At 46.4% G+C, this 27,593-nt stretch overlaps 1 protein-coding gene across 1 annotated transcript in view; it reads left to right on the top strand.

Moving 5' to 3' along the window:
* The first annotated feature begins 3,893 nt into the window (after positions 1 to 3,893).
* The window catches only part of LOC130485810 (synaptotagmin-like protein 4), a 60,545-nt gene continuing 36,845 nt past the window's right edge, over positions 3,894 to 27,593 (top strand). Inside the window, exons 1-3 of the mRNA XM_056858957.1 lie at positions 3,894 to 4,049; positions 7,132 to 7,283; positions 27,202 to 27,301. Of these exons, the coding sequence (XP_056714935.1) occupies positions 3,949 to 4,049; positions 7,132 to 7,283; positions 27,202 to 27,301 (353 nt within the window). The 5' untranslated portion in view covers positions 3,894 to 3,948. The remainder of the gene's footprint in view (positions 4,050 to 7,131; positions 7,284 to 27,201; positions 27,302 to 27,593) is intronic.

Here is a 27,593-nt window from a genome sequence, read left to right as displayed (position 1 = left end):
TGAGCAGTGGAGGCTAATCTGGTGAACCAGATTGGTTTCCCCACTCCTGCATATGAAGCCAGTTGGGTGACCTTGGGCTAGTCACAGCTCTCTTAGAGCTCTCTCGGCCCCACCTACCTCACAGGGTGTCTGTTGTGAGCAGGGGAAGGGAATGTGGTTGTAAGCTGGTTTGATTCTTCCTTAAGTGGTAGAGGAAGTCAGCATATAAAAACCAACTCTTCTTCTTCAGTGGTTAACATTCCATTCATGGGCAAGGTGCCCGAACAGGTGGTAGCTGCATAGCTTAAGGCAGTCTTGGAGGAGATGGATAATCTGGAGCTGTTTCATGCAAGCCTAGGTCTGGGGTCGAAATGGCCTTGGACACCCTGACGGATGACCTTCACTGGGAGAGTGATAAGGGAAGTGCATCCCTGTTGATTCTCCTGGACCTCTCTTACCCAACACTCTGCAGCTGTCAATACCACTGAACACGGTGTCCTTCTGAATAGGTAGGCTGGGTTGAAACTGAGGGGCACCGTGCTTCAGTAGGTCCATTCTTAGCTCACTGACCTGATTCCAGAAGGTGGTGCTGGGGGACTACTGCTCGGCCCTGTGGTATTTATGCTATGGGGTTCTGTAGGGTTCCATCTTATCCCCCACACTATTTAACGTATACAGAAACCACTGGGAGAGGTCATCTGAGGATTTGGAGTGAGATGTCATCAATATGCGGCTGATGCCCAACTCTGTTTCCCCTGAACTACTAAATCAGGTGGATCTGTGGAAGTCCCAAAGAGGTACCTGGAGTCTCTAATGCAGGGGTGGGGAACCTTTTTTCTGCCAAGGGCCATTTGGATATTTATAACATCATTCGCGGGCCATACAAAATTATCAACTTAAAAATTAGCCTGCTATATTTGGTCAAACATTTAGCCAAAAGGCACGACCAGAGACGGCTCCAAGTGTCTGCCACATAGAGCAACTCACTTTTGAGCTCTGCTGTCCCCAGCTGGGCCCAAGAGATTCAGGCAGGGCAACATCCTTCTTAGCTAGAGATCTTCCAGGACCCATGAAGGGCCAGACCAAATAATTTCGCGGGCCTTATACGGCCCCCAGGCCTGATGTTCCCCACCCCTGCTCTAATGGGATGGATGAGATCCAATATGCTGCAGCTCAATCTGAACAGGACTGAGATGCTATCGGTCAATGGACAGTAAGGTGTTGCATTCACCTTGAAGGAACAGGTTCATAGCTTGGGGTTGCTACTGGATCCTGGCCTACAGTTGGAGGAACAGGTCTTCTCCATGGCATGTAGCACCTTTTATCAGCTTCAGCTGGTACATCAGCTATGACTAGAATTGCCAGGCTGCTTAGATTGACAGGCAATTGCCTGCCAATCCAGTGCCTGGCTTGGAAGCAGGGATTGCGTGTGTGTGTGGCCACACTGACACGATCGCGTCACTTCTGGTTTAAACCCAGAAGTTTGAACCTGGGAGTTTGAGTGGTAAAAGGCCCATTGCGATGCGGCGCTTCCGGGTTTGAACCAGAAGTTATGTGATCGCGTCACTGCGACCACACACACGCAATCCCTGCTTCAGTTCCGCCCTAAAAACCTCCCACCGGACCCGAGAGGGGGGACCTGGCAACCCTAGCTATGACCATTCCTCGAAAAGTGTGGTCTGACCATGGCGATCCATGTTTTGATCATGTCCAAATTAAGATTCCTGTAATCCATTTTGTGGGGCTGCTTTTGAAATTGGTTCAGAAACTTCCATTGGTCCAAAACGTGGCAGCCAGCCAGGCTATTATCAGGGTTTGGTTATTAGGGGCTGATGGATGGTATGACTGCTGAAAGATCTGATCTGGCTACGAATCTGTTTCCGGGCACAATTCAAAGTGCTGATTCTCACCTTTAAAGCCCTGAAGGGGCCAGGGTACCTGAAGAGCCATCTCCTCACATGCTCTCCAGCCTGCCAGTTAAGATTTGCCACTTGAGCTTTGCTCTCTGTGCCCCTGCCTTCAGAGGTGAGGCAGGTAGCGACTAGAGGCAGGGCATTTTCTGTGGCACCCCACATCTCCTTTGGAATGCCCTCTCCCTTGAGGCTCTCCTGGCACCTCCATTTAGGTGCCAGGACAAAACATATATTTTACCCAGGATTTTTATTAGGAGCTTTTATCATCCCAGGTTTTTAATGGTCTGCTTCTGGTCTGAGGTCTGGTTTGTGGGTAGCTTTTGTCCATGGGCTTGTTTCTAATGGCTTGTAGTTTTATATGGTTTGCAATTTTAATTGCAAGCTGCGTTGAGCAGATCTCTGAACAGGCAGCATAGAAATACCCTGAATAAATAAAATAATAATGATTTTACCGATTGTAGTTGGTGAGAGTATAAGTTCTAGGGGGCGACTGGAAAGGGAGCTTTTAACACTTCCACTCATGCTGTTCCCCACACTTAGTCCCAATCCCCTTGAACTGTCTTGACTAGGGTTGCCAGCTATGGGCTGGGAAATTCCTGGAGATTTGGGGGTGGAGCCTGGGGAGGGTGGTGTAGTGGTTAAGAGTGGTGGACTCTAATCTGGAGAACCGGTTTTAATTCCCCATTCCTCTACAAATGAGCGGCAGGCTCTAATCTGGTGAACTGGGTTGGTTTCCCCACTCCTTCACATGAAGCCAGCTGGGTGACCTTGGGCTAATCACAGTTCTCTTCGAACTCTCTCAGCCTCTTCTCCCTCACAAGGTGTCTGCTGTGGGGAGAGGAAGAGAAGGTGATTGTAAGCCAGTTTGATTCTCCTTAAAAGGCAGAGACAATCGGCATATAAAAACCAACTCTTCTTCTTTTTCTTTGGAGAAGGGAGAGATCTTAGAAGGGTATAATGCCATAGAGTCCACCTCCAAATCCAGCCACTGTCTCCCAGGGAACTGATCTCTGTAGACTGGAGATCAGGTGTAACTCTGGGAGATGGAGGTGTTTCGTTTTTACATGTGCTGGGGGACGTTTGTGAGTGCCCATATTTTTCCAATGCAGGGTTAAAAACAGTTTGAAGATCAAAGCTTTCAGCAGGGAGAAACATCATAGGGTAAAGAATTAAAAAGTGCCTCCCTCCAGGAAATTGTAAACCCAGTAGCTGCAATGTGGATCTATACCCATCATCATGGCTTTTTTTGGCCAGACAGCTTGCAGCAAGATCATTTCAGGTTGTAATCCTCATAGAAAGGAAATTCCCTTATCTTCCTCTTACAAACTGGGCAAATCAGGAGAAATCGACTTTTCAGATCTGCCTTTCTTCCGCCAAAAATAAAATACATTTTATGATGCTCTCTCTTCACCTTTCTCTCCCCACACAATGGACAAACTAAGATCATATCGCAATGTCAACCCGCTTGCCCGGAAAGAGCTACCAGCGTCTCAAAAGGGTGGCTTGTTTGAAGTCATGTGCTCAGGCACAAGTAAACATCCCCAATGTACACATGCGATCTCCACATACTGCTTTTATCTCAGAAGGCATCTCAGTGCGCCTTTTCATTCTTTCTCTTCTGCAGGAGCACCCGAACCAGACTGGCAGATTTCTTGGCTGAAGAAGGCAGGAGCGTCACCTCATGGCTGACAATTCGGTCCTCTCTCAAGCCAGCCGCAGGCCATCTTCTTGTCTGGGTGCTTTGGACTGGCCCGTTTATTGTTCCTCCTGTGCATGGAGCAAGTGAAAGGGACACTCTCTGGAGGGAATGGTTGGTTCACACAGGCATGCCGGAGAGAAGATTAAGTCACAGAAGAAGAGACCTGTGTTTGGAAGTGAAAGTCTGCGTCCTACAGAGACGCCCTGTCCAAACCATGCTAGTGTGAAGCATCTCCTGCTGTTCCCGTTATCTTCTTATTCAGACTTTCTTGCAACATCCTTCAAGTTCTCCTATCAAGGCTCAATGGCCTCTGCACCACAGTAGCTTCTTCTGAGCTGCTGGGGCACCGAGAGGAAGATGCTGGACCTGAGCTTTCTGACCGAGGATGAGTATGAAAAGCTCTTACAGGTGCTGCAGAGGGATGCAGAGCTCAAGAAAAAGGACGGTGATCGGATCAGGTAGGTAGGCTGGGTGTGTAGCAAAGTCTTTGCAGGTTCTGAGAGGCGGGTTGCCGGGTTCCAAGGGACTGGCATTATGGGATTGAGTGTGGAATCATAAGAGGGTGAATTTTCCACAGTCAGTTTTCTCAAGAAGCCTTCCAAGTTAAAAGAGATTTCTTTCTCAGGATGTGCACGGAGTTCCATCAGTCGACATAGTACCTTTCAAAGGTTTGCAAGAAAACAAAAATGACAACTCTCTGCCCCCAAGGCGCATACAATATTCACAATAGGGAATAGCTGCCTGTCAAGCTAGGATGGAGAGAGATTGTGGAGAGCACGTCCTGCCCTCATGGCAGTTAGAGAGAGAAGTAAGGAGGAGGTGGCCAGAAGGAAGGAACCCCTTAGAGTAGCATTCTAGGTAGGCAGAGACAGCATCAGAGCAAACAAGAGGATGGGTACAGGAAATGACCTCTCTAGACTTGCTAGCTCTACTGCCCCCTCTGAAGCTCTGTACAAAGAAACATGGCACAGTACTCCACTTCCAACATAAATGAATAGAAATGCAGGAATTTGAGCACGTGCAATTATTTATGTATTTATTTATGCCAGTAATCTCCAGCATGGTGATCATGGGCCCAATGGTGCCTGCTTATGGGATACCTAGTACCCATTTGCTTCTTCCCCAAAACAGCCAATCCTGAGTTTCCTTCATGTCACCGTACAATGAGTTGCTTCAGATGGAAGTAGGGTTGCCAGCTCTGGGTTGGGAAATACCTGGAGATTTTGGGGGCGGAGCCTGAGGAGGGTGAGGTTTGGGGAAGGGAGGGGTTTCAATGCCATAGAGTTCAGTTGCCAAAGGGGCCATTTTCTCCAGGTGAACTGATCTCTATCGGTTGGAGATCAGTTGTAATAACAGGAGATCTCCAGCCACCACCTACAAGTTGGCAACCCTAGAAGGAAAGCATCAACTATGTCTTCAGGGAGGACCCATTTGAAAATAGCCACCTCCATAGTAGGAAGACACTTGGCATTTTATGAATGGCCCCAACATTTTATGATTGGCCCCTGCCCCCCATGTAGGTTTGCCAACCTCCAGGTAGTAGCTGGAGATCTCCTGCTATTACAACTGATCCCCAGCCGATAGAGATCAGTTCACCTGGAGAATATGGCCACTTTGGCAATTGGTCTCTATGGCATTGAAGTCCCTCCCCTCCCCAAACCCCACCCTCCGCAGGCTCCACCCCTAAAACCTCCCACCGGTGGCAAAGAGGGACCTGGCAACCTTACCCCCATGGCAGTTATTCTATGATTAGGGTTGCCAGCACAAAGTTGGCCACTGGCAGGAGACTCAGAAAACAGGGAGGGCAGAGGCACTTGCCAGCAATATATTGAAGTCGCCAACAGCTAACTGATGTCACTCGCTGTGCGACTGGAAATGACTTCAGCATATCGCCAGGGATGTTCTAGCATTCCGGCAAAACTCTGTTGTTTAACCATAGAGTTTTGGCCAAATGCTTCAGCGTCCCCAGGAATGTGCTGACATCACTTTCGTCAGTGTGTCGGGATGCTGCCTGTCACCCTCCCTCCCCTCCATTTCCCCCCTTATTTTTCTCCCACCACCAAGCTGAGCAGCAGCAGGAAGGACCCTCTGGGAATGAGGAATCTCCTGCCCCCAGTGGGAACCTGGCAAACCTATTTATGATTGACAGTGTCCTCCATGGCAGCCGTTTTGTTGGGCATCCTCTACTGGTTCTCAAAATTCCAATGGTGTTCACAGGTTCGACAAGTTTGGGGACTCCTGATTTAAGCATTTTCTCTCACACATTTTTGGCATCCCATTCTAATGAAAACAATAACAATTATAAAACAAGTTATTAAATGGGTTTAGTTTTTAATTTAATGTGTTATGTTTTAATTGATGTATCTATAACGGTGTACTCTTGTTGTAAGCCGCCCTGAGCCCTGCATTGGCTGGGGAGGGTGGGGTATAAATTCAATCAATCAATCAATCAATCAAGAAGAAGATGAAGAAGAAGAGTTGGTTTTTATACCCTACTTTTCTCTACCTTAAGGAGTCTCAAAGTGGTTTACAATCGCCTTCCCTTCTCCCCCCGCCCCTTCACAATAGGCACCTTGTGAGGTAGGTGGGCTGAGAGAGTTCAGAAAGAACTACGACTGGCCCAAGGTCACCCAGCAGGCTTCATGTGGAGGAGTGGGGAAACCAACCTGGTTCATCAGATTAGAGTCCACTGCTCATGTGGAGGTGTGGGAATCAAACCCCATTCTTCAGATTAGAGACTGCCTCCCTTAACCACTACACCACAGAGTCCATCTAGTCCAGCATCTAGTTTCTCACAGTGGCCAACCAATGTTGCCAGAAGGCCCACAGACAAAGCACAGAGGCCAAAGCCAAATCCCCACAACCGGTATTCTGAGATACACTGGGTGGGATTCAAACTAAATGTTCCGCTAACAGAAGGGATGGGGTAATTTCTACCAATTCCCTCTTCCTGCTACAGACCCCTGATTTGCCTCTCGTGCTGTTTGTGAGGGTCCCCTGCCCCCTAGCCTTTCAAGGACACCAGTGGGGAAGCAGGAACACAGTTACTCTGACAAAAGTGCCCTACGTGAGCAGAAAACGTATCTGGATCCAACCCACTGATTCTGGACATGTGGGTTCCATTCGCTAATAGCTGTCGATGGACTCATTTTACAGGGATTAATCTGATCCCCCTTTTAAATCTGTCTTAACTAGTGGCCATCTGATTACCCCTGAATGCTAGTTGGAAATTGAATTGAGGGTATTCTCAACTGGAGCTGTATTTAGACATGGCAGAGGGATGCTTATAATACAATAGGCAATCCAGCTTACAACAAAGTAAAGATATGGTTTGCATCTAGTTGATGTATATGCTTTATAGAATGATGCTAAGCAGAGTTATGACTCTGCTGTCACTCTTCCGGTGACAAAAAGGTTCTTAACTTCGAGAAAACTTACTGTAATGCCATCTGCCTTTGTGAAATATAAAATATTTTCCAGGGCTGAGCATAGCAGATCCTTGCAGCTGTGAGCCTGGTTTTGTTTTTAATTTCTTTTCAGGCGATTGCAAGACTCACTTAAGGATGAAAAGAAGAAGAAATTTGTGACTGGGGAATGGTTTCATGAGGTGAAGGCGAAGCGGTTTCAAGAAGACTTAGAAGGGCCGGATCTACTTCGAGTTTCGATTAGAAAGAGACAGAGCAGCACCGACCGTAAGTACTGGAGTGTTAGCATTAGAATCCAAGTATTCCCCCACCCCAGCTTATTTCAATGGTTTCTGGCTTTAATTGCTATACAGATGTGCTTCAAAAAGCAACAATTGTACACGGCTGGTTTTTTTGAGATTGTGAGATGGATATGGCCAACCTGAATGAATACCCAGATTATATATGTGGGGTAAAATCACCTATTTATTCTCGCTGTAAACACATGGTTTCTTCATCCATTCAAGCACATTCTCAGGGTTTAGAACTATATTGTCCCATTATGGGATCTGTTTAGAGTCCATTTGCTTTTTAGAGTCTGTTTAGAGTCCATATGTACACACACAAACACTATGGTGCATCATTATGTGATTTCCCATCTTGTTTTTTTAATTATTCTTTTTTATTTTTTCAATAAATACTCCATACAGAATGCAAGGTGAATAAACGTACAGTATGCTTGCTTTATCATAAATACATTATAATACATCTGTCGCAGCCAGCATTGTACCGGTACAAGGTAGTAATCATTCCATAAACGAATTCCCTCTCTGTCGGGTTTCTTTAACTCATATTTAACAGATAGGTTTGCTGACAGTTGTATATTCGGCTAATATTCTGTAAAAAAGTTATCATCGATGGGGTACAGTTATCCTAAGTGAAATAGCCCGAATCTATAGGAAAGATGCCTGAACCAGATAGCCTGAACCAGAGATTGAGTTTCTCAACACGTCAAAAAAAAGTTATAGAGTCCAGTAAACTAGAAAATCCGAAAGAAAGGCAGCCTCCCTTCCTAGCAAAACTGGGCAGTATCCTACCTTCAAAAGGTAAAGGTAGTCCCCTGTGCAAGCACCAGGACATTACTGACCCATGGGGTGACATCACATCCCGACGTTCCCTAGGCAGACTATGTTTTATGGGGTGGTTTGCCATTGCCTTCCCCAGTCGTCTACACTTTACCCCCAGCAAGCTGGGTACTCATTTTACTGACCTCAGAAGGATGGAAGGCTGAGTCAACCTTGAGCCGGCTAGCTGAAACTGACTTCCGTTGGGATCGGTCATGAACAGAGCTTGGACTGCAGTACTGCAGCATACCACTCTGTGCCATGGGGCTCCTATCCTACCTTAGCCTTGAGGAAGTCCAGCCAAAGGAAGGCTTCAAACTTTGCTTAGTGGAGTGGTAGAATAAAGGCCAGTAAGGTTCTCATGCAGCCAGTGAGAGCTGCATCACTGCGGGCAAATGAAGCTCAATCATAATGAGGGAAATTCTGTTAGGAAACTGGGGAGGTTTCATGACTGTGACAAGGATTGGTCGATCAGCAGTCTGTAACTGTCAGCCTATCATGGAAACAGGAAGAACCTGGTCTTGATTCTGTTTGGAAGTGTTTACATCTTTGCAGACAGAGCTGTGCAGATCACAGGAGGCAGGTCTCTCTGGGTGTGTTCAACTGCCCCCTCCCTAATTCTTGGCTTTCAACTTATAGTATTGTGTGTGTTATATGCCGTCAAGTCACTTCCGACTTATGGCAACCTTCTGAATTAAGCACCTCCAAAACATCCTATCATTAACAGGCTTTGCTCAAGTCTTGTAGACTGATGTCAGTGGCTTCCTTCATTGAGTCAGTCCATCTCATGTTGGCTATTCCTCTTTTCCTGCTACCTTCAGCTTTTCCTAGCATTATTGTTTTTCCAGTGAATGTTGTCCACTCATGATGTGATCAAAGTACAACAGCCTCATTTTAGTCACTTTAGCTTCTAGGGAGAATTCAGGCTTCATTTGATCTACAACCCCCTTATAGGTCTTTTATGCATGGCTGTTTCCCTCGCCGTCACCCCTCTGATGACTTCAGTCTTTGTGTTGATTATGCATGCCATTTCCAACAGTCAGAGGCCACCTCGCTCTCCCCCTGTGTTTCTCCTTGTTTTGTCCACGTTTTCAAATTCAAGATAAAACAGGTCCCTGAAAATGCGGACAAAACATGGGGAAACACAGGGGGGAGAGTGAGGCAACCTCTGACTGTCAGAAACGGCATGCATGGTCAGAACAAAGACCCGAAGTCTTCGGAGGGGTAACGGCAAATGAAACAGCCATACATAAAAGACCATAGTATAAGTACATCAATATTCACTTCCCCCTCAGGAGTCCCTTCTCTGAAAGATTTTTGTGTTAAACATGTGAAGTTGGCTTACACCATGTCAGAATCATTGGTCCATCCGGATCAGCTACTGTCTGCTGAGGCAGGAAGCAGCTCTACCAGGTCTTAGGAAGAAAAGGTTTTCCCACGCTTGCTACCTGAGATCCTTTAACTGGATGAGCCATGGCTAGGGTTGCCAACCTCCAGGTACTAGCTGGAGATCTCCTGCTATTACAACTGATCTCCAGCTGATAGAGATCAGTTCACCTGGAGAAAATGGTCGCTTTGGCAATTGGACTCTATGGCACTGAAGTCCCTCCCCTCCCCAAACCCTGCCTTCATGATGCTCCGCCCCAAAAATCTCCCACCAGTGGCGAAGAGGGACCTGGCAACCCTAGCCATGGCCCCTCTCCATGAGCGTGCTTATGGTGTAAACCAGGGGTGGGGAACCTCAGGCCCACGGCCCCCGAGGACATTTTTTGTGGCCCTCGGGAGCTCCGGGAACCCTGCCACGGGAACCCTGCCGCGGAGCTCTGTGGGGGGGAGTGCACGGAGACTGGGGCCCGGTTGCTTGGTGCTCCGTGTGCCGCCGGGTGTGTGTGTGTGGGCGGGGGAGGTGGGGTAGCTGGGGCCCGGTCGCGCAGGCCGGCATGCGCGGGTGTGTGTGGGGGGGGGAAGGCTTTTCTCTCTTCCTCTTTTTCTGTCACTCTTTCTCCTTTATCTCCCTCTCTTCCTCCCTCTTTCTGTCTCTTTCTTTGTCTCCCTCCGTCCTTTTTTTTCTTTCCCTCCGTCCTTTTCTTTCTTTCTCCCCCTCTCTCCATTTCTTTCTCCCTTTCTCTCTCTTTCTCCCTCCCTCCCTTTTCCTCTTTCTCTGTTTTCCTTCCTCCCTTCCTCCCTTGCCAATTGACTGTGGGCTGCGCCCCCCTGGCACCTTGTTTTCTGGGGCCCACCGCTGGCTGCCCTCCCACCTGGGAGGGGGGAGTGGGGGCGCCCTGCAGGCCTTCTCTGGGTGGCCTCCCCTGGGGTTGCCAACCTCCAGGTGGTGGCTGGAGACCTGGCAACCCTAGCCTCTCCACCCCACGGGAGATCTACACCTGGTATGGCCCCCGAAAGATGTTATAAATGTGCAAATGGCCCTTGGCAGGAAAAAGGTTCCCCACCCCTGGTGTAAACTGACCCTAAAGATTTGAACTTAAGGCCTCAGATGTAGTCTGAGACTCCATCTACACATTACAAAGACCTCGTGTTTGTAGGTGAACAACTCGGGGACTTTACATCACAGGTGTGATGGGGTTTTGTGCTTCCCAGATGCACATTGCCGCTTTTCTGTTTATGACCACAGCGCACAGGGAGAAGCGGCTGTACCTCCCCGACACATAACCGTTTTCACATCCTTAGACTGCCCCGTGGAGCTGCCATTGTCTGAGCTATAAAAAACATGTCACTTCCATGGCTGCTCTTTGCCTGCATTGCCTGCCTGTTTTGTCACCTTAGGCAGCTTTTTGATTGCTTCATTGTATTCCGGTTCTTCAGTCTTAATCCTATGGCACTATTTGTTCATCAGGAATCTAGTTTGGTTGAATTGTCTGTATTGTATTCCGTACAATGAAGGGTATCGGTGGCGTGTCTAAAGTCCTGCCCTCATCCCAGCCAAAAAAAAACACACCTCTTTCCTTATGATTTGCTTGAAAATGCATGACAAGAATGTGAAATGGAACTAATCCAACTTGACCAAAGGAGAATATAGTTGGTTTTGGTGAGGTGAGGTTTGGCTCAAATCCAGTTCTGCCGGCCTGCATTTGGCACTTTGTTATCAGTGTTCCTTTGTGGGTAGTTAACACCGAGGGGTTGCTTCGCGTGATCACGGAGGGAGGCCGACGCAGCCTCGGCAAAAAATATTATGGGACTGCTGATTGGCGCTGCCCAACCGACAGATTAATTCGCTTTGCGAGGGAGCGACGCCACAGATGTTTGATACAGACAGGTTAACTGCTGGATCAGTTGATTCCAGGAATCTAGGGTTATAATTATGAGAACCATTGAGTCATTTCATTAGGGCTACAACTTTTTTCGCGGAATTTTGTGTTCTCTTTCATTAAATAGCAAGATCCCATGTCCAAGAGACACATAACTTTAAGAATCTGCGACTGGATCACCCACTGTGAAATGTAGCCTCTTAAAGCAACCTTCAGGAGGGGGGCAGTATGGATTGGGGCCATGGCAGTGGGAATTTTTGAAAAACTCCCCCCTCCCATGTGTTAGTCATTTTTTAAAATCAAAACTAATACCCCCTCAGGTTGCTTTTTTCCCTGGTTAGCAAAACAAAAACAAAAAAAACCCAAAAACAAAACACAATTACAAGTCTGTTTCCATTGTCAAAGCTATAAGAATCCCTGAAGGGTAAATTTCAGTCAGGGTAACTACTTTTTAATGTTCCCCAGCACCACAGGTCCGATTCAGGCCCTTCCATGGCTTCTTTTTGCGGCTAAATTGCATGTCAGGAATCCACTCACAGGTCTCCAGATTGTATTTAGTTTGCCCTCCCCCCTCCACAAGCATCTGATTTTTCTCTTCCATTCCATATATCTTTTTTTTTCATAAGGGGTCTGGGGGCACTTTAAAAACTAGTGGATGTTAGTTACAAGCTTCCACCACAATAAATCTTAATCCACCACACGTTCTGTAGTCTTTACTGCAACAGGATAACACAGAACTTTCCCCAACAACATTCTTTGCTCAGTGGCCAGGAGGGACAACAGGGGAGTTGATCTTCCCTCCTCCACTTCCTTTCTTTTCTGAGAAAGAGTAATGGCCAGCAACCAATTGCATTCGCAATAGTGTTTAAACGTATGCCAGTTTGCAATTTCCCATCAGCTAAGACCAGAACAACTAAGGGGTGGCAGAGGAGGAATAACCAACCAGAGGCAAACTCCAGTCTCTGATGATCTCTTGAAGATGTCTTTCACCAGTAGGCTTACCATATACCATACAACACAGACAGCCAGTGTGGTGTAGTGGTTAGAGTGTCAGAGTAGGATCTGGGAGAACCAAGTTCAAGTCCCTGCTCTGCAATGGATGATTGCTAGGTGACCTTGGGCCAGTCACACACTCTTAGCCTAACCTACCTCATAGGGCTGTTGTGAGAATAAAATGGAGGAGAGAACTGGATAAGCCACCTTGGGTCTTTGCTGGGGAGAAAGGTGAGGTATAAAGAGAGCCAGCGTGGTGTAGTGTTTAAAAGCGGAGGACTCTATTCTGGTGAACCAGGTTTGTTTCCCCACTCCTACACTTGAAGCCATATGGGTGACCTTGAGCTAGTCACAGTTCTCTCTGAACTCTCTCAGGCCCACCTACCTCACAAGGCGTCTGTTGTGGGAAGAGGAAGGGAAAGAGATCCGGTGTGATTCTCCTTGAAAGGTAGAGACAGTCGGCATATTAAAAACCAACTCTTCTTCTAAATAAAGTAATTAAATAAATAAATGTTCCTGTTTCATCAGTCCTTGAAGTTAGCAAATTATTGGCTAATCAGGCAAATCAGTAGGGCAGTATTTAGCAGCTGCTTTGCATCTCTTCTTGGCGTCTATGACAGAATGCCCAAGAAGCACCATAGTATCTTTAAACCTTTCCATTTGCTCAGGCTTCTGAGGAAGAGCAGCAGCAAGCACGTCAGTCATCGCTGTGTGTGTGTGTTAAGTGCCGTCAAGTCACTTCCGACTCATGGCGACCCTATGAATGAAAGTCCTCCAAAATGTCCTATCTTTGACAGCCTTGCTCAGATCTTGCAAACTGAAGGCTGTGGCTTCCTTTATTGAGTCAATCCATCTCTTGTTGGGTCTTCCTCTTTTCCTGCTGCCCTCCACTTTTCCTAGCATGACTGTCTTTTCCAGTGACTCTTGTCGTCTCATGATGTGACCAAAATACGATAGCTTCAGTTTAGTCATTTTAGCTTCTAGGGTCAGTTCAGGCTTGATTTGATCTATAACCCACTGATTTGTTTTTTTGGCAGTCCAGGGTATCCGTAACACTCTCCTCCAACACCACATTTCAAAGGAATCTATTTTCTTCCTATCAGCTTTCTTCACTGTCCAGCTTTCACACCCATACATAGTAATAGGGTGTGTCATTGCTACAACTTCCCTTATTGGCTAGAGCAATGGAAAAGTGGGAGTGAGTTTGTTTCTCACTCAGCGATTGGACAGAGTACTCCGCTCACATGTTGTCCTTGCCTCTGGAACTACAAGGGCTTGAGGCTAATTAAAAATATGAGCACTGGGAACCTGTATGGAGTGGGTTTGCCAGTCCCTGCATGGTCCAGCAGCCCTACACTGAAGGCATGAAGATCAACAGTGCAATCCTGAACAGTGTTGCACCCTTATAAATCCATAGCATGATGCCTTCATCTAAACCCACTGACTTCTGTGGATTTAGAAGAGCACAGTTCTGCTTAGGACTGCAGTCCAGCCCTTCCACAGTCTGCATTTCCACAAGAAACAATTTGTTTAACAAAATTGACAGTGCAGAATTTGCTTAAACCACCAAAGTCATTCCAAAACTGCATGCATTTGAATACCTCCGTCTGCGATCCAGCCGTGTTCTTTAGTTCACAGATAGGAATGACGTTTTTCCAGGTTCATTTTTAAAATAGAAAAAAAAAACAAGGAATATTATTTATATACAAACAAAAGCTTCTTTGTGCTGTTATTGTCAGCTGCCAAAGGTTGCTGGGAGGTATTTTACCAGTAAAGAGAAGCACAGCTTGCCTTAAATTTTTAACCCCTTGCCCCCTTGGCTTACCCAATGGTGATAGGATATCATCATCATGATACCATGTGTCGGAGCACAGGCGCCTCCGCACCTGGTCACTCGCTTAAGGCGGCTAGCAAATCCACATATTAGCATGACACTGGGCACAGGGGCCTCCTTAGACCAGTGGGTAAACTGCCACCAGCCCTTAAAAACCAGTTTAGCCCCAGGCAGAGGATAAGGGAAGACTCTGCCTGCTGGTGCCCAATTAGCAAGTAGCACTCACCTTGCAGGGTAGGACCCTCAGCAAGGGGAAGCTACAAAAGCAAACGGTTTGAGTTTGGTTAGCGGACCCCAAATCAACAAGGCACTTAGATTTAGAGCTTGAAGCCAACTAAAGTCAGAAACCACACAGGAATATATTTTAAAGATTTATTCAAAAGTCTGTGCTCGTTACAGAAAGGCAAAACATTCGTGAAGCAAGGAGCAGCAAAATAACAAAGGCTTTTAAGCAGCTAACTACACAGTAGGGTTCTTAGGTTCAAGAGTTTGGCATATAGGCATAAGCAAGTTGCACAATGTTACTAGTTCCAAAAGGATGTTGCACATCAGTCCAGCATTCAATAAGCATTCCAAGAGTTCAATGTGGCAGAGTCCCGCCCCAGAAGAATAGTCAAGAAATCAAATGGGTTTTTGATGGAGTCTGACATGTCGCCTGCATGTCCAGACAACCACACTCTGTGGCTAAAAACTGGTTACTTTTATCCCCTAGAACCTCAGTGGGGTTAGCTCACAAGACCCAATAAGATTCCGAGGATGTCCACAACCCAGGTGATTAATGATATATCAAACAGTGACCAAAAGGTTGCATCAGTAGGGTTCAGAGGTGAGAAGGGCCTGCAGAAACCCAAATCACCTGGACGGGAGCCTCTCTGTGACAAGATAAGAGCCTAATTGGGAGGGTTATTTCCTTGGCAACTAATTGACCTTCAATTTAGGGAGGATTCAGGAAGAAGGTCGTAAATGTCTCACAGCTGGATGCTATCTCTTTAGAAGTGAAACCGTTCCCACAGTTGTAAATTGAGAGCTTACATTCCAGAATGCCCAGAGTTTGATATCACAAATAAGCAGGCCAGAGAGCCTGAACCAAAGACAGCAGCAACAAGGAATTGTGGAGAACACATTTCCTTGACACCATGGAACAAGGGAATAGGCAGTGGCGAGAGGTCTGATGGACAGGTGCCACCAAATTACCCACCCCCAGGAAATGCTGGTTGGGAAAGGCAGGAACCAAAGTAAAGACTCCTGCAGAAGGCATTGGCTGATCTTTTCTGCAGGTAGGTTTTTTTTTTTTTTTTTGGCAGGGTTCACAGGTGCTCATAATTATTTAGCTAATTGAGCTTGTATAGTCAATGGCTGCCACTAAGGCTGTTCACTGCTTGGAATTTCCAGTTAGTGGATCAATCATGGGAAGCAGGAGGTCTTCTCTTACCAGCATCCATCGAGAAGTGGTTGTAGAAGCAGGGAAATGAATAAATCAGAGGCCTTCTCTGAAATAAAAAAGCATATTAAAGAGATTATGTTAGCACATGGTTTCGTGCTTGTCGTGTTTGCTCGTCTGTTTTTCGGAATTCCTCCTCCACGTAGCTTGCCTGCTTATACCTATTTCTTAGCAAAGAAAGAAGAACGGCACTTATGGCTAATAAATCCAGAGCATACTCAGGAAGTAAATTGGATTACACTGGTTGTTGGTTACCTCCTGAGTATGCTCTGGATCTATTAGCCATAAGTGACGTTTTTCTTTCTTTGCTAACTCCCTACTGGAGGCACTAGTTTTTTTATTTGATTCCTATACCTATTTCTTGACAACCCCTCATTTCTTAAGAGCTTTTTCTCTTGCTAGACTGAATGCTAACCCTTCTATGGTTATGCAAGGTAGATACATGAACCTACCCTGCGCATGTTCTTCTGGTTCAATTGATTCTCTACCAAATGTGCTCCTGGAATGTCCTTTTTATGAGGATCTAACATCAAGATATGAGCCCTGTGGCGCAGAGTGGTAAGCTGCAGTACTGCAGTCAAAAGTTCTGCTCACGATCTGAGTTTGATCCCGACGGAAGTCGGTTTCAGGTAGCCGGCTCAAGGTTGACTCAGCCTTCCATCCTTCGAGGTCGGTAAAATGAGTACCCAGCTTGCTGGGGGTAAAGGGAAGATGACTGGGGAAGGCACTGGCAAACCACCCCACAAACAAAGTCTGCCTAGAAAACGTCGGGATGTGACATCACCCCATGGGTCAGGAATGACCCGGTGCTTGCACAGGGGACCTTTACCTTTACCTTTAAGATCAAGATATATTATTCCTCTTCTAGCAGATTGGACTAGTAACTCTGTGTCTGAGCTAATACCCTCTTTATTAAGTGACAGCAATCCTAAGGTTACACTGGCGGTGGCAAAATTTATCTCAGTCCTTATAACCCTCAAACAATAGATATAGAATTATGCTGCTCAAGATTTAGGAATCAAGGAGCTTCTAAGGGAGTATTTTAGCCAGTATCCTGCCAATTGGCTAGTAGGCCCCACTGACAGTAGCAGCCTGCGCTACAGATGCTAGCCAGTCAGCAGCCGCACTCTTGTTTTGGGCCGATGAAAATGTTCTCCAGGGAAAGTTCCAGGGCTAAAGGAACTGAGCTTCCTTTGGATGACTTGTGATGTCTTTGTAACATGTGCTTGAGTTTCAAGTCAAGCTTATGGGAAGGAAATAGGCAGCCTTGCAGCCAGCAGTCACTCCACTCATCCTGCATGCGGTTGCCGGGCAGAGTGCCGGCACCATGCAACGCTCCATCTTTAGCCAATTCTGAATTCTCTTTGTCACCATCTCCGTTGCAGCTGTAAATCTAAGCCCTGTTTGCATTTTGACTGCATTTAAGAGGCCCCAAATGGGTGCATCTGTAGGCCTGAATGGGGGCAAATAAGCAGAAGTTGGACAGGGCTGGTTCACATGCCGCCAAGTGTACATTTTTTTAAAATATTTTTTTATTTTTCTTCATTTAATATATCAACAAAAACAATGTAATATTAATAATAAAAAGAAAAACAAATAGTGTTTCTAATTTAACAATCAAATGACTTCCCCCTCTCCCTCTTCCATCTAAAGTTAAATTGTATAATCTTTTGCTAACGGAACTAATCCCATCATGCCGCCAAGTGTACATGATGGGCAGGTGGACATCAGAAGGATGTGCATGAGATGTGTGTGCCTGGAGTTCCATGGTGGGAGCTCAGTTCCCAGGCATGTGGGGGCATGATTGGGCAGGGCCTTAAGCCTTCCCTTTGCACCATTTTCCTGGCCTGAAATGGTCCAGAGTAGCCACTGTTTACGCCACTAGGGAAACTGGCCTATACTGCTGATGTTCTGTTAATCCATAGCGCCAATTGGGGTTGGAGGTTTCAACTTGTCCCAGATGAAACCTCACTTCTTCTAAAAATGCAGGTTCACAGCTTTGGGGGGGGGGCGCACTTGCAGATCCATGTCTGTAGATAGAGGCATTGGTCTCTTCAGTGGGGCCTGTCTCCTTTAGGTGGTTCACCAGCTGTCGCTTTCCCTCAAAAAGCATGCCTAGACCTGATCACATCCTGGCTGAAACATGGGGGGATCACATCCGGGTTAGATCTCTGCAGTCTGCTGTTCATAGGGCTGCCTTTGAAGGCTGTTCAGTTGCTACCAAATGTGGCATCAAAATTTCCTTTGGGTGTGCTTTATAAAGAAGACATCTTGCCAACCTTAAAAGCTTTGTGCTGGCTTCTGGTTCGCTTCTGGGCTGAATTTATTAGCTTTAGGACCAGAGTATATGAGACATTAACCATTTATGCAGGGGTATTTAGCTCCCAATCCCTGCTGGACTGCTTCGAGGCTTCCTTTGCATTATTCATGATTTTACTAACCTTTAGAAGTCACTTTGCTCCCACCTCGTTCTTTCCCCATAGTTCTAGGATGCTGTTTTATAATTAATTTAAAGTCAGCTTCGAGGCAAGAGAGAGGCAAATCCCTGTCATTTTCATGCATAGTCCTAACTTCAGGGTTTCTCTCCCCACGTCCATTCTGGCTTCTCCCTCCCATCCAACCCCTCCCCTCAAAGCGAAGCACAAAAGAGGGAGTGAAACCTTCATGAAATGTGCAGGAAGACATCAACTGAAGAGAGGCTGGAAGGCAGCTCTTGGCAGGGAGCTGTTGAAGAAAGAAGGGGAAGAATACCCAGCTTTGCAAAAGCACACACACAGACAGGGAGCAGTCCCTTTAAGAGCTGACCTGCCCCCTCCAAGTAAACTGCAACAAGGCTGCATTTTAAGGAGGAAGGACTCAGAAGCTCCGTGATTCACTGGGGATGTGCATAATTAATCACAAGGTACTCCTGGAATTTCTTGGGGTGGAGAGGAAGCCCTCATGCATATGATGTTTGAGAATTTGGATCAGAAAACTGTGCAGCAAACCAAGCACAGACTTCCCCTGTATAAATGACCATTGCCTTTCCCCCTGTGAACCTGCCTACCGACTAAATTCAGCTTCAGAGACCTTTCTCAGTGTTGCCTTCGCCTTCAGAGAAAAGGTGGATGAGTTTAAAATGGGGCCTCTTCTGTTGTTGCACCTTGACTCTCAGTAGTTCTGCTAAGGATCGCACTGTATCAGTGCAATCCTAAACCGAGTTACACCCAGCCACACCTATTTATTTAAATCAACTTAGACTCTTCTTAGGATGGCTCTGCATGTCACCTTGATACTTCTACCTTTTGTAGTTGTATCTTTGAAATTAATAATGATGAATAGAGAACTGTCAGTGTTAAAACATAGTACACATTATCCTGTTGTCATTTGCACAACAGCTGCGTAAAGTAGGCCAGTGTTCGTATTACGTGTTTGTAGCTGATATAGGGTGGCTTGCGTGGCAGAGCTGTGATTTGAACTCTTAGCCGCCACACCAGGTTCTCCTGTTCTTCGAACCTCTGTTTTAAAATGACAATAAATTAGCGAAGAGGTTGTAATTTTACAGGAACTGGACCTTTAACACAACATCAACCAAAGCAAGTTGAACTGGATGGGCAACTATGAGCCAAGAGGATAATTTACCTCTTAATTCCAACTGTCTTGGTTCCAAGCCACTGTTTTCTTAGGCATCTCTAATATTCCAAAAGCACCTTTTAATTTTTTTTTCCATTATGAAATGCTTTAAGAACAGCTCAATACAAAACGTACCGTATTTTAAAAAATCCTTCTCATCTCCAGCCTCAGTGAACTGATCTGCCAATATTTCTCGTCAGGTGAGACATAGGAATTTTGAAATTTCCCCAAGAAGTTACAGTAAAGGTTGGTTATTATCCAATGCATGAATGAAATTCAAGGTCATCACTCATCTGGTTGTCACGGCTTGAACAAGTCCGGACCAGTTGTGCAGAGACCAGGGTGGGTTGGCCTCAGACTTGCATGACCTACTCTTTGGGGGGGGGGGGAAATAGAATCCTAGTGTACTGCTAAAGATTATTCGGTTTTAAAAGCAAGAGAGCACACCAGAAGTCTCCTACTAGTTAAGACATAATTAATCTATCATGAGTGAACCTAAATCATGCACACTTGCTTAAGACCATGAGAAACATGGCTAGAAGTGACCAAGATCCACCTAGGCCAATGTTCTTTGTAAGCATACAGGATGTAGTCTACTGGAAATTGACCAACTCTCCACTAAGATCTACTTTCTGCCCACCCTTTGGCAGCGTGGTGTAGTGGTTAAGAGCAGTGGACTCTAATCTGGAGAACCATTTTTGATTCCTCACTCCTCCACATGAGTGGCGGACTCTAATCTGGTGAACCAGATTGGTTTCCTCACTCCTACATGAGGTCATCTGGGTGACCTTGGGCTAGACACAGTTCTCTTTGAGCTCTCTCAGCCCCACCTACCTCACAAGGTGTCTGCTGTGTAAAGAGGAAGGAGATTGTAAGCCGGATGGATTCTCCTTAAAAGGTAGAGAAAATCGGCATATAAAAACCCTTCTTCTTCACAGAAAATTAGAAATGCTTGTAGTAGTCAGTTTACTCACTGTGCCCGCCTTGTAGATCAAATCTACCTAAATGAAACCTGATGTATCTCATTAAAGGATTGGGGAATATGACTTCAGTCTTGGGTTTATTAATGAGGACCTTCCCCAATTCCACCAGTTGTGTTTTTGAAAATATTCTCAAAGTGTGTACTGCCTACTCAGGATCTCTTCACAGATAAAGCTTAACCGATCCCTGTAAAGTAATAGTGAGTATGCACTCTTGCTTTAATATGTAAGAATTTAAAAAGTGCCTTGTGGGATCCTAACGGGATCTACCTAGTTGATATTATATTACATTTAAATTGTTTTAAATGTTTTATGTGAATATTTGTATCTTGCATGCGTTTTAACGCCTCTAATGTTTTCCTGTTTGCCGCTTGGGAACCCTGAATTGGGTGGAAAGGTGGCATAGCAATGTTTTAAATAAAATAGATAAATAATAAATAGTCTGCAAAGAATCCTAGCAGCCTCTGGCCAACCAGTATTTGGCCCAGCAGTGTATGTATCACACACTGAGATGCTAAACATGTATTCTCAGAAGTAAATACTACTGAGTTCAATGAGACTTACTCCATAGCTAGAGGCGGTGAGCTCTCCTTCTTTGGAGGTTTTTAAACAGAGGCTAGATGGCCATGTACCAACAATGCTGATTCTGTGAAGTTAGGCAGGTCATGAGAGGGAGGGCAGGAAGGATTACATCAGTGTTCGGCTCTCGTGACCCTTTCTTACATGCCCAGGGTAATGCTGAGTGCCATTTTGGGGTCAGGAAGCAATTTTCCTCCAGGCCAGATTGGCAAGGGATCCTGTAGGTTTGTTTGCCATCTTCTGGGCATGGAGCAGGGGTCACTGGGGGTGTGGGGGAGAGGTAGTTGTGAATTTCCTGCATTGTGCAGGGGGTTGGACTAGATGATCCCGGTGGTCCCTTCCAACTCTGTGATTCTTTGATTTATGCACAAACTAAATAATTTACAGTTTAGGGCCTCAGATTACAACGAACCTCTTAAATACAAAACAAATTAAATTTCAAGTTTTACATTTTTTGGTGATGCTGTGGGGTCTCTTAAATGTGTCATAGCTTAGGAAACAGCACCCAGAAAACGCGGGGGAAATGCAGGGGGAGATCGAAGTGACTTCTAAAGGTCGGGAAAAACGTGCATAATGAAAACGAAGCCCCAAAGTAGTTGGGGGTTATCGCCACGGAAACAACCCTTGCATAAAAGGCCTTACATAGGATCGGAAAACTCACTTTTTAAAGTGCTTTATTCCTTAATGTGATTTTGGAGCACTGCATGGGGTTGGAAGAACTTCAGCCTTCCCTACCACGTCATTTTCCGGAGGGGAAATAGCCACAGGGAGGGCTGCTTGCCCTGCTGTTGGGCTCCATGTATTCTTCATACCATGATTCCCAGTACATGTGGAGCCCCACAGTATGTCAAACAGCCCCCGCCCCCCATGGTCATTTCTGCTTAGAAATAAAGCCCCTCCCACCAAAGTTCTCCGTAGCACTTTGGAAGGTGAGTTTCCCAATCATACATGTGATGGCAGTAGGGTTGCCAGGTCGCTTGGATTGGTGGGCAATTACCCACCAATCCATCAGCTGGCTCAGGAGTGGGGATCACACATGTGATGCAATGACGTCACTTCTGGTTTATACCTGGAAGCACCGCATCGCAACTGGCTACTAGCGTTTTGGGGGGGTTGAGTGCTGAAGCAGCCCATTGCGGTGCGGCGCTTCCAGGTGTAAACTGGAAGTGCCATAATCACGTCGTGTGCGATCCCCGCTCCAGCTCTGCCCCAGAAATCTCCTGCTGGAGGAGAGGGGGTACTGGCAACCCTAGACGGCAAGTCGGGGCAGGAGACCCCAACCTAGCAGCTTCACACATATTGTGTAGTTTGGCCTTCATCCATCCTTACTCCTTAGTCAGGATTGTAGCCACATCCTTACTATCTGCCTGTCCTGGTAAAAACTCTACAGGACCACACACACATACTCCCCTTCTCCCAGCTACAACTTGTGCACCGTCTGGTAAAATACTGTTAATGTTTATTTTGAAAGATTTACAACCTGCTTTTCCAGTGTGCATTCAAAGTGTCTTAAAACGAGAGAGAGAGAGAGAGAGAGAGAGAGAGAGAGAGAGAGAGAGAGAGAAATAAATAAAAATATTTTTTAACCTGAAATAATTTTAAAGGAATTACAAATAACATGTTGCCAGCCACAAAACAAAAAACAGAATCATTCCAGAAAGAATGATCCCAGCATCCCAGTGAAAAAGGAAGCCTTTCCAGAATGAAAGCAAGAAGGAACCATTCTTTAACTCGAAAACAATTACTTTCATTTCTAAAAAACGGTAGCTAACGAACTTTCGGACCCCGAAAGTTTGGCTTACCTTTCATGCTAAACTGAATCTTGAACGGTGCCTAGAAGTGTCCCAGTAGCAAGTGACAAAGCAAAGCCCCACCCCACCCCGGCTCCCATCTCCTGGGGTCTGCAGCGTTTGGCGCCCACTGAAGCTCCCAAATCTTCTGTCACTCAAACAAAGCAGGACATGAGGTATGGTATATGGGCAAGTCTTAACATTTCTGTCTTTTTGTGATGATGGCACTCTCTTCTCCCCCACAAGGTAGAGTTTGCACAGCACGTTTCTCATTACCTTGATTTGGTTGAACCACAAGAACAGGAAACAGGGACCTTGGAAAAGCAGGCACGTCATGGGCCGATAGTATGAGTCCGACGTGAAATGCTCCTCCACTGAGTCATAGTACCTCTCCCCTTTGTAATGTTGCCAACTCTGGGTTGGGGGAAACCTGGAGATTTGGGGGTGGAACCAGAAGAGGGTGGGGTGTGGGGAGGGGAGTGACCTCCGCAGGTTATAATGCCATGGAATTAGGGTTGCCAGGTCCTCCCTCTCCACCGGCAGGAGGATTTGGGGTTGTGCGACGTGCTTAGTCAATGCCGGGTTTACTCCCGGAAGCGCTGCAGTGTGACAGGACAGTTTACCACTCACACCCCCAGGGGTTTGAGTAGTAAAGCATCCCATCGCGATGCAGCGCTTCCGGGAGTATACCCGGCAGTGACATAAGCACGTCACACACGGCTGCTAGGTTTGCCAGGTCCCTCTTCACCACCGGTGGGAGGTTTTTGGGGTGGAGCCTGAGGAGGGCAGGGTTTGGGGAGGGGCTTCAATGCCATAGAGTCCAATTGCCAAAGCGGCCATTTTCTCCAAGTGAACTGATCTCTATCAACTAGAGATCAGATGTAATAATAGGAGATCTCTAGCTAGTACCTGGAGGTAGACAACCCTAGCGGTCGCCATTCCAAGCAGCCTGCAGGATTGGCGGGCAATTGCCTGCCGGTTCCAGCAACCTAGCAGCCCTACATGGAGTCCACCCTTGAAACCAACCCTTTTTTTTTTAGGAGAACTGATCTCTGAAGTCTGGAAACCAGTTGTGATTCCAGGAGATCTCCAGGCCCCACCTGGAGGTTATCAATCCTACTCCATTAGATTAGCCCTGCATCATTGAGATAAAAACACCAACTGGCTTAGGCCCCAAGGGCCTATTACTCTATTCCAGTGCCACAAAACTGCAGACTGTTCCATTTGGGCTGGCCTGAAACAAATGTGCCACAAAGTGCTGCTGAAGTTGTGTTGCAAAGCACAACATCCCTGCTGGGCTCAAATAGGCCTTCCACTCATAAGAACATAAGAAAGGCCCTGCTGGATCAGACCAAGGACCATCAAGTCCAGCAGTCTGTTCGCTCAGTGGCCAACCAGGTGCCTCTAGGAAGCCCCCAAACAAGACGACTGCAGCAGCACCATCCTGCCTGTGTTCCACAGCACCTAATACAATAGGCATGCTCCTCTGACCCTGGAAAGAATAGGTATGCATCCATTTTTACTAGTACCCATGAATAGCCCTCCATGAACATGTCCACTCCCCTCTTAAAGCCTTCTAAGTTGGCAGCCATCACCACATCCTGGGGCAGGGAGTTCCACAATTTAACTATATGTTGTGTGAAGAAATACTTTTATCAGTTTTGAATCTCTCACCCTCCAGCTTCAGCAGATGACCCCGCGTCCTAGTATTATGAGAGAGGGAGAAAAGCTTCTCCCTGTCCACTCTCTCCATACCATGCATAATTTTATTCATGCTCACTTAGTAGCCAGAAAGATCTGCCACCTCCTCGCTGTCTGAAACATTAGCGTGCTTTTATTTTTTCTTTCCCCTTAAGGACGCTGCTTATTCCTGTGCCAGGGCAAACAATAGGGTATCTCCTTTTATTAGCTTTTCTAGCCGCCTCCTCTGTTTGCCAAGATCGGATGACTTGGACTCAAAACAGGAAGTAGCTCAATTAAAATCCTGGAATGGATTAACTCTGTTGACAGCCTTCTGCCACGTCCTGTTTGGTTTTGCTCCTGGGTTTGTCAGCGGGCTGCACAGAAGGGAACTGGGAGAGCCAGGTCTTTGATTCCTAGGGAGACAGACAACCCGTTTTAACCCCCTGCTGGTTTTGCATGCCCGCCTCTGCTCCTGGATCTATATCTCTTTAGCACACAGTTGCGTTGTCTTGTTCTTTTTTCTTTTTTTTTCTTTTTTTACAATTTTATTTTATTTTAACAAACACAAACAACCAACCACAAAAACATTAAAACACACTCAATACAACAATATATATGAAGCTTGCCATTCAAAATTGCAATTCTGTTGTCAGCCTCATTAAATTACATTGTTCTTTGTTTATAACATATTGTTCCATATCAGTTAGCACATTTATTGCTTGCTTATTACATTTATTGCTTGCTCTTTAATTTAATCTAAATTTGATTCAGTTCGGTTTAGGGTTGACAACCTCCAGGTACTAGCTGGTGATCTCCTGCTATTACAACTGATCTCCAGCTGATAGAGATCGGTTCACCTGGAGAAAATGGCCACTTTGGACTCTATGTTGTTAAAGTCCCTACCCTCCCCAAACCCCACCCTCCTCAGGCTCCGCCTCAAAAACCTCCTGCCAGTAGCAAAGAGGGACCTGGCAGCCCTAGTTCTGTTCCAAATTTCTAGCTATATAATTTTAAAAATACATTCAGTTTTCCCCGAAAATCTGTAATTGGCCGATTATGTATAAAAGATGTAAATTTTGCCACCACAATCCGGGTTTCATGGGGAATTATTTATTGACAAAAAGTATCTGGGAGATCTGAGGCCAGTTGCAGAGGGGCTGAATTAAACCATTCTGGCTGCAAGTTTTTCCAGGCCTTCGTCACCATTCTCTTCACGCACAAACACACCCTTGAATCGCAGTCACGTTCCCACCCACCCCAATTGTGGCTTCGCTCCCCCAGCCATCACAGTTGTCTTCCCTTCTCATTGCTACAATGTTGGGAGGAGCAAAACGCAACTTTCTCACACTGCTGTTAGCCCTGCTCATGCCCTCATTGCAACAAAAATAACTGCTTGTCAGATGTTGCAGCTGAATCCTACTGTGCATGTTCACGCAACAGAGCATGCTCAGTAACAGCAGCCGAACCACTTTTGTGGCCTGATACTGCAGACGGTATCAGTGTAAGTCTCCATTGGGGAAAGAGCCTGAGAGTTGGCCGGGTGCTTTTTCACGCACAAAAACTCATAGATGGGGAGAGGACAATATTATTATGCAAAAACTGCAGTGCTCTAAGAAGGAGGCTCTACAAAGTTGTTGCAGCCTTTCTGGACCTATTGGGAGGGGAGTCTGGAGGAGGCCTCAGTTCTCTGGAGCTGTACTTCTAACATGGCCTCCAAGAAGTTCTCTCACTGGGGAACCTGACCCAGCTTCTCCAGTCAGGGGTGGGCCTTCTGACAGACAGTGGGCAGGTACCCAACCCAGTGCTGGCACAGATGATTGGGCCCCAGTTGCTTCCTTCTTTGAACAAATGAGGTCCTCTTAAGCACAAATATCTACACATATCCATTCCGCTAATGCTGGCGCTTGACCTCAGGTTCTTGCAAAAAGGGGGGATTCCTTGTGCTGTTAGAAAACGGCAGTGGTAGCAGATGAGATCTTTAGGATCCAACCTAATGTCTTCTTAGGAAACATTGAGGTGGATCTAACCAGCTTTTCTTCTGATCAAAAAGGAAGGAAGGGTCCCTTTTGATCACACACACACAAAGTTATGCTAGGGATAGGGTTGGCAGCTGGCAACCTCTGGGAAACTGTGGAGGGCGGGACTGACCCAGATGGCCTCCATAAATGCCACAGTGTCAATTTTGGCTGCGTAACTAGTAATGATATCACCATTGCACAGGACACTCTAGGATTCACTCAAAACTTTTTGGGAGAAGCCAGAAGTGATGTCATGTCATCAGTGGGTGCCATTTTGCTTTCCCCATTTTCTTCCTGGGCCCGTTTTCTTCCTGGGCCCAGGCTAGCCCAATCTAGCTAAGCAGGGTCGGTCCTGGGAGGCCACAAAGGAAATCTAGGGTTGCTACGCAGACAAAGGCCAACCACCTCTGAATGTCTCTTGCCTTGAAAACTCTATTGGGTCACCATAAGTCGACTGCGACTCGGCAGCACTTTCCAACACCTTGCCCGCTACTCTGTGGAGCAGCAGCAGAGGACCAAGGCAATTGGTGGGAGGTTGCCCTCTGAAGTGGGCAGCCTAGCCAGCCTATTTGGGGATCATGGGAACAGCATGGAGAACAGCTGTGGGGAAAAAGGAGAGCAGGGCAACAACGAGTGGGAAAGCTGCTTGGATCCACCCCGTTCTTTTTGGCCCAAAGAGTTTTTCACAATGAGGATGGTGGAAACTCCAGGTGTGCCAAGCATTGCTCCAGCGCACCTTTGGCTCAGTATTGCCCATTTAATTTCACCAATTTAGCCCCGGTATTAATCATGTAACAATCATTTTCTTATGCAAAAATGAAACACAATGGTCATTGGTGTCTGGTTTTGTTTTGTTTTAAGTTTGATATAATTGACTCTTTAACAGATGAAACAATTGAGTGTGCCCAAGAGAGTCCGGAAGGCGGAACGACACGTTTGCCCTCGGAAGCAACAGCTGTACCCTTCCTTGAATCGGAAGAAGACAGGTAATTATTAACAAAGGGGAACAATGGACGTGGAACACATTGCCATAGATCCGGATCAAAGAAGTGACTCGGTGTTGAGCATTGATGATAAGAGCGTTTCAGTTTCACCAGCACAGGTGGCACTTCGAACAGGAACATAAACAAAAGGCGGGTCCCTGTCCCAGGAAGCTTCCAATTTAAATGTAGATCTTAAATTTAGATCAGGGTGGTAGTGGTGGAAGGAAGCACAGGCTTGGATCCTATGAGCTTCCCACGCCATCCTGCCCAACACCCCTTCTTTAGCCTCTGTCTG

This window comes from Euleptes europaea, chromosome 13 (assembly GCF_029931775.1).
Source record: "Euleptes europaea isolate rEulEur1 chromosome 13, rEulEur1.hap1, whole genome shotgun sequence".
NCBI lineage: Eukaryota > Metazoa > Chordata > Lepidosauria > Squamata > Sphaerodactylidae > Euleptes > Euleptes europaea.
The sequence above is the reverse complement of the archived record's forward strand: the minus strand, read 5'-3'. Positions and strand labels throughout refer to the sequence as shown.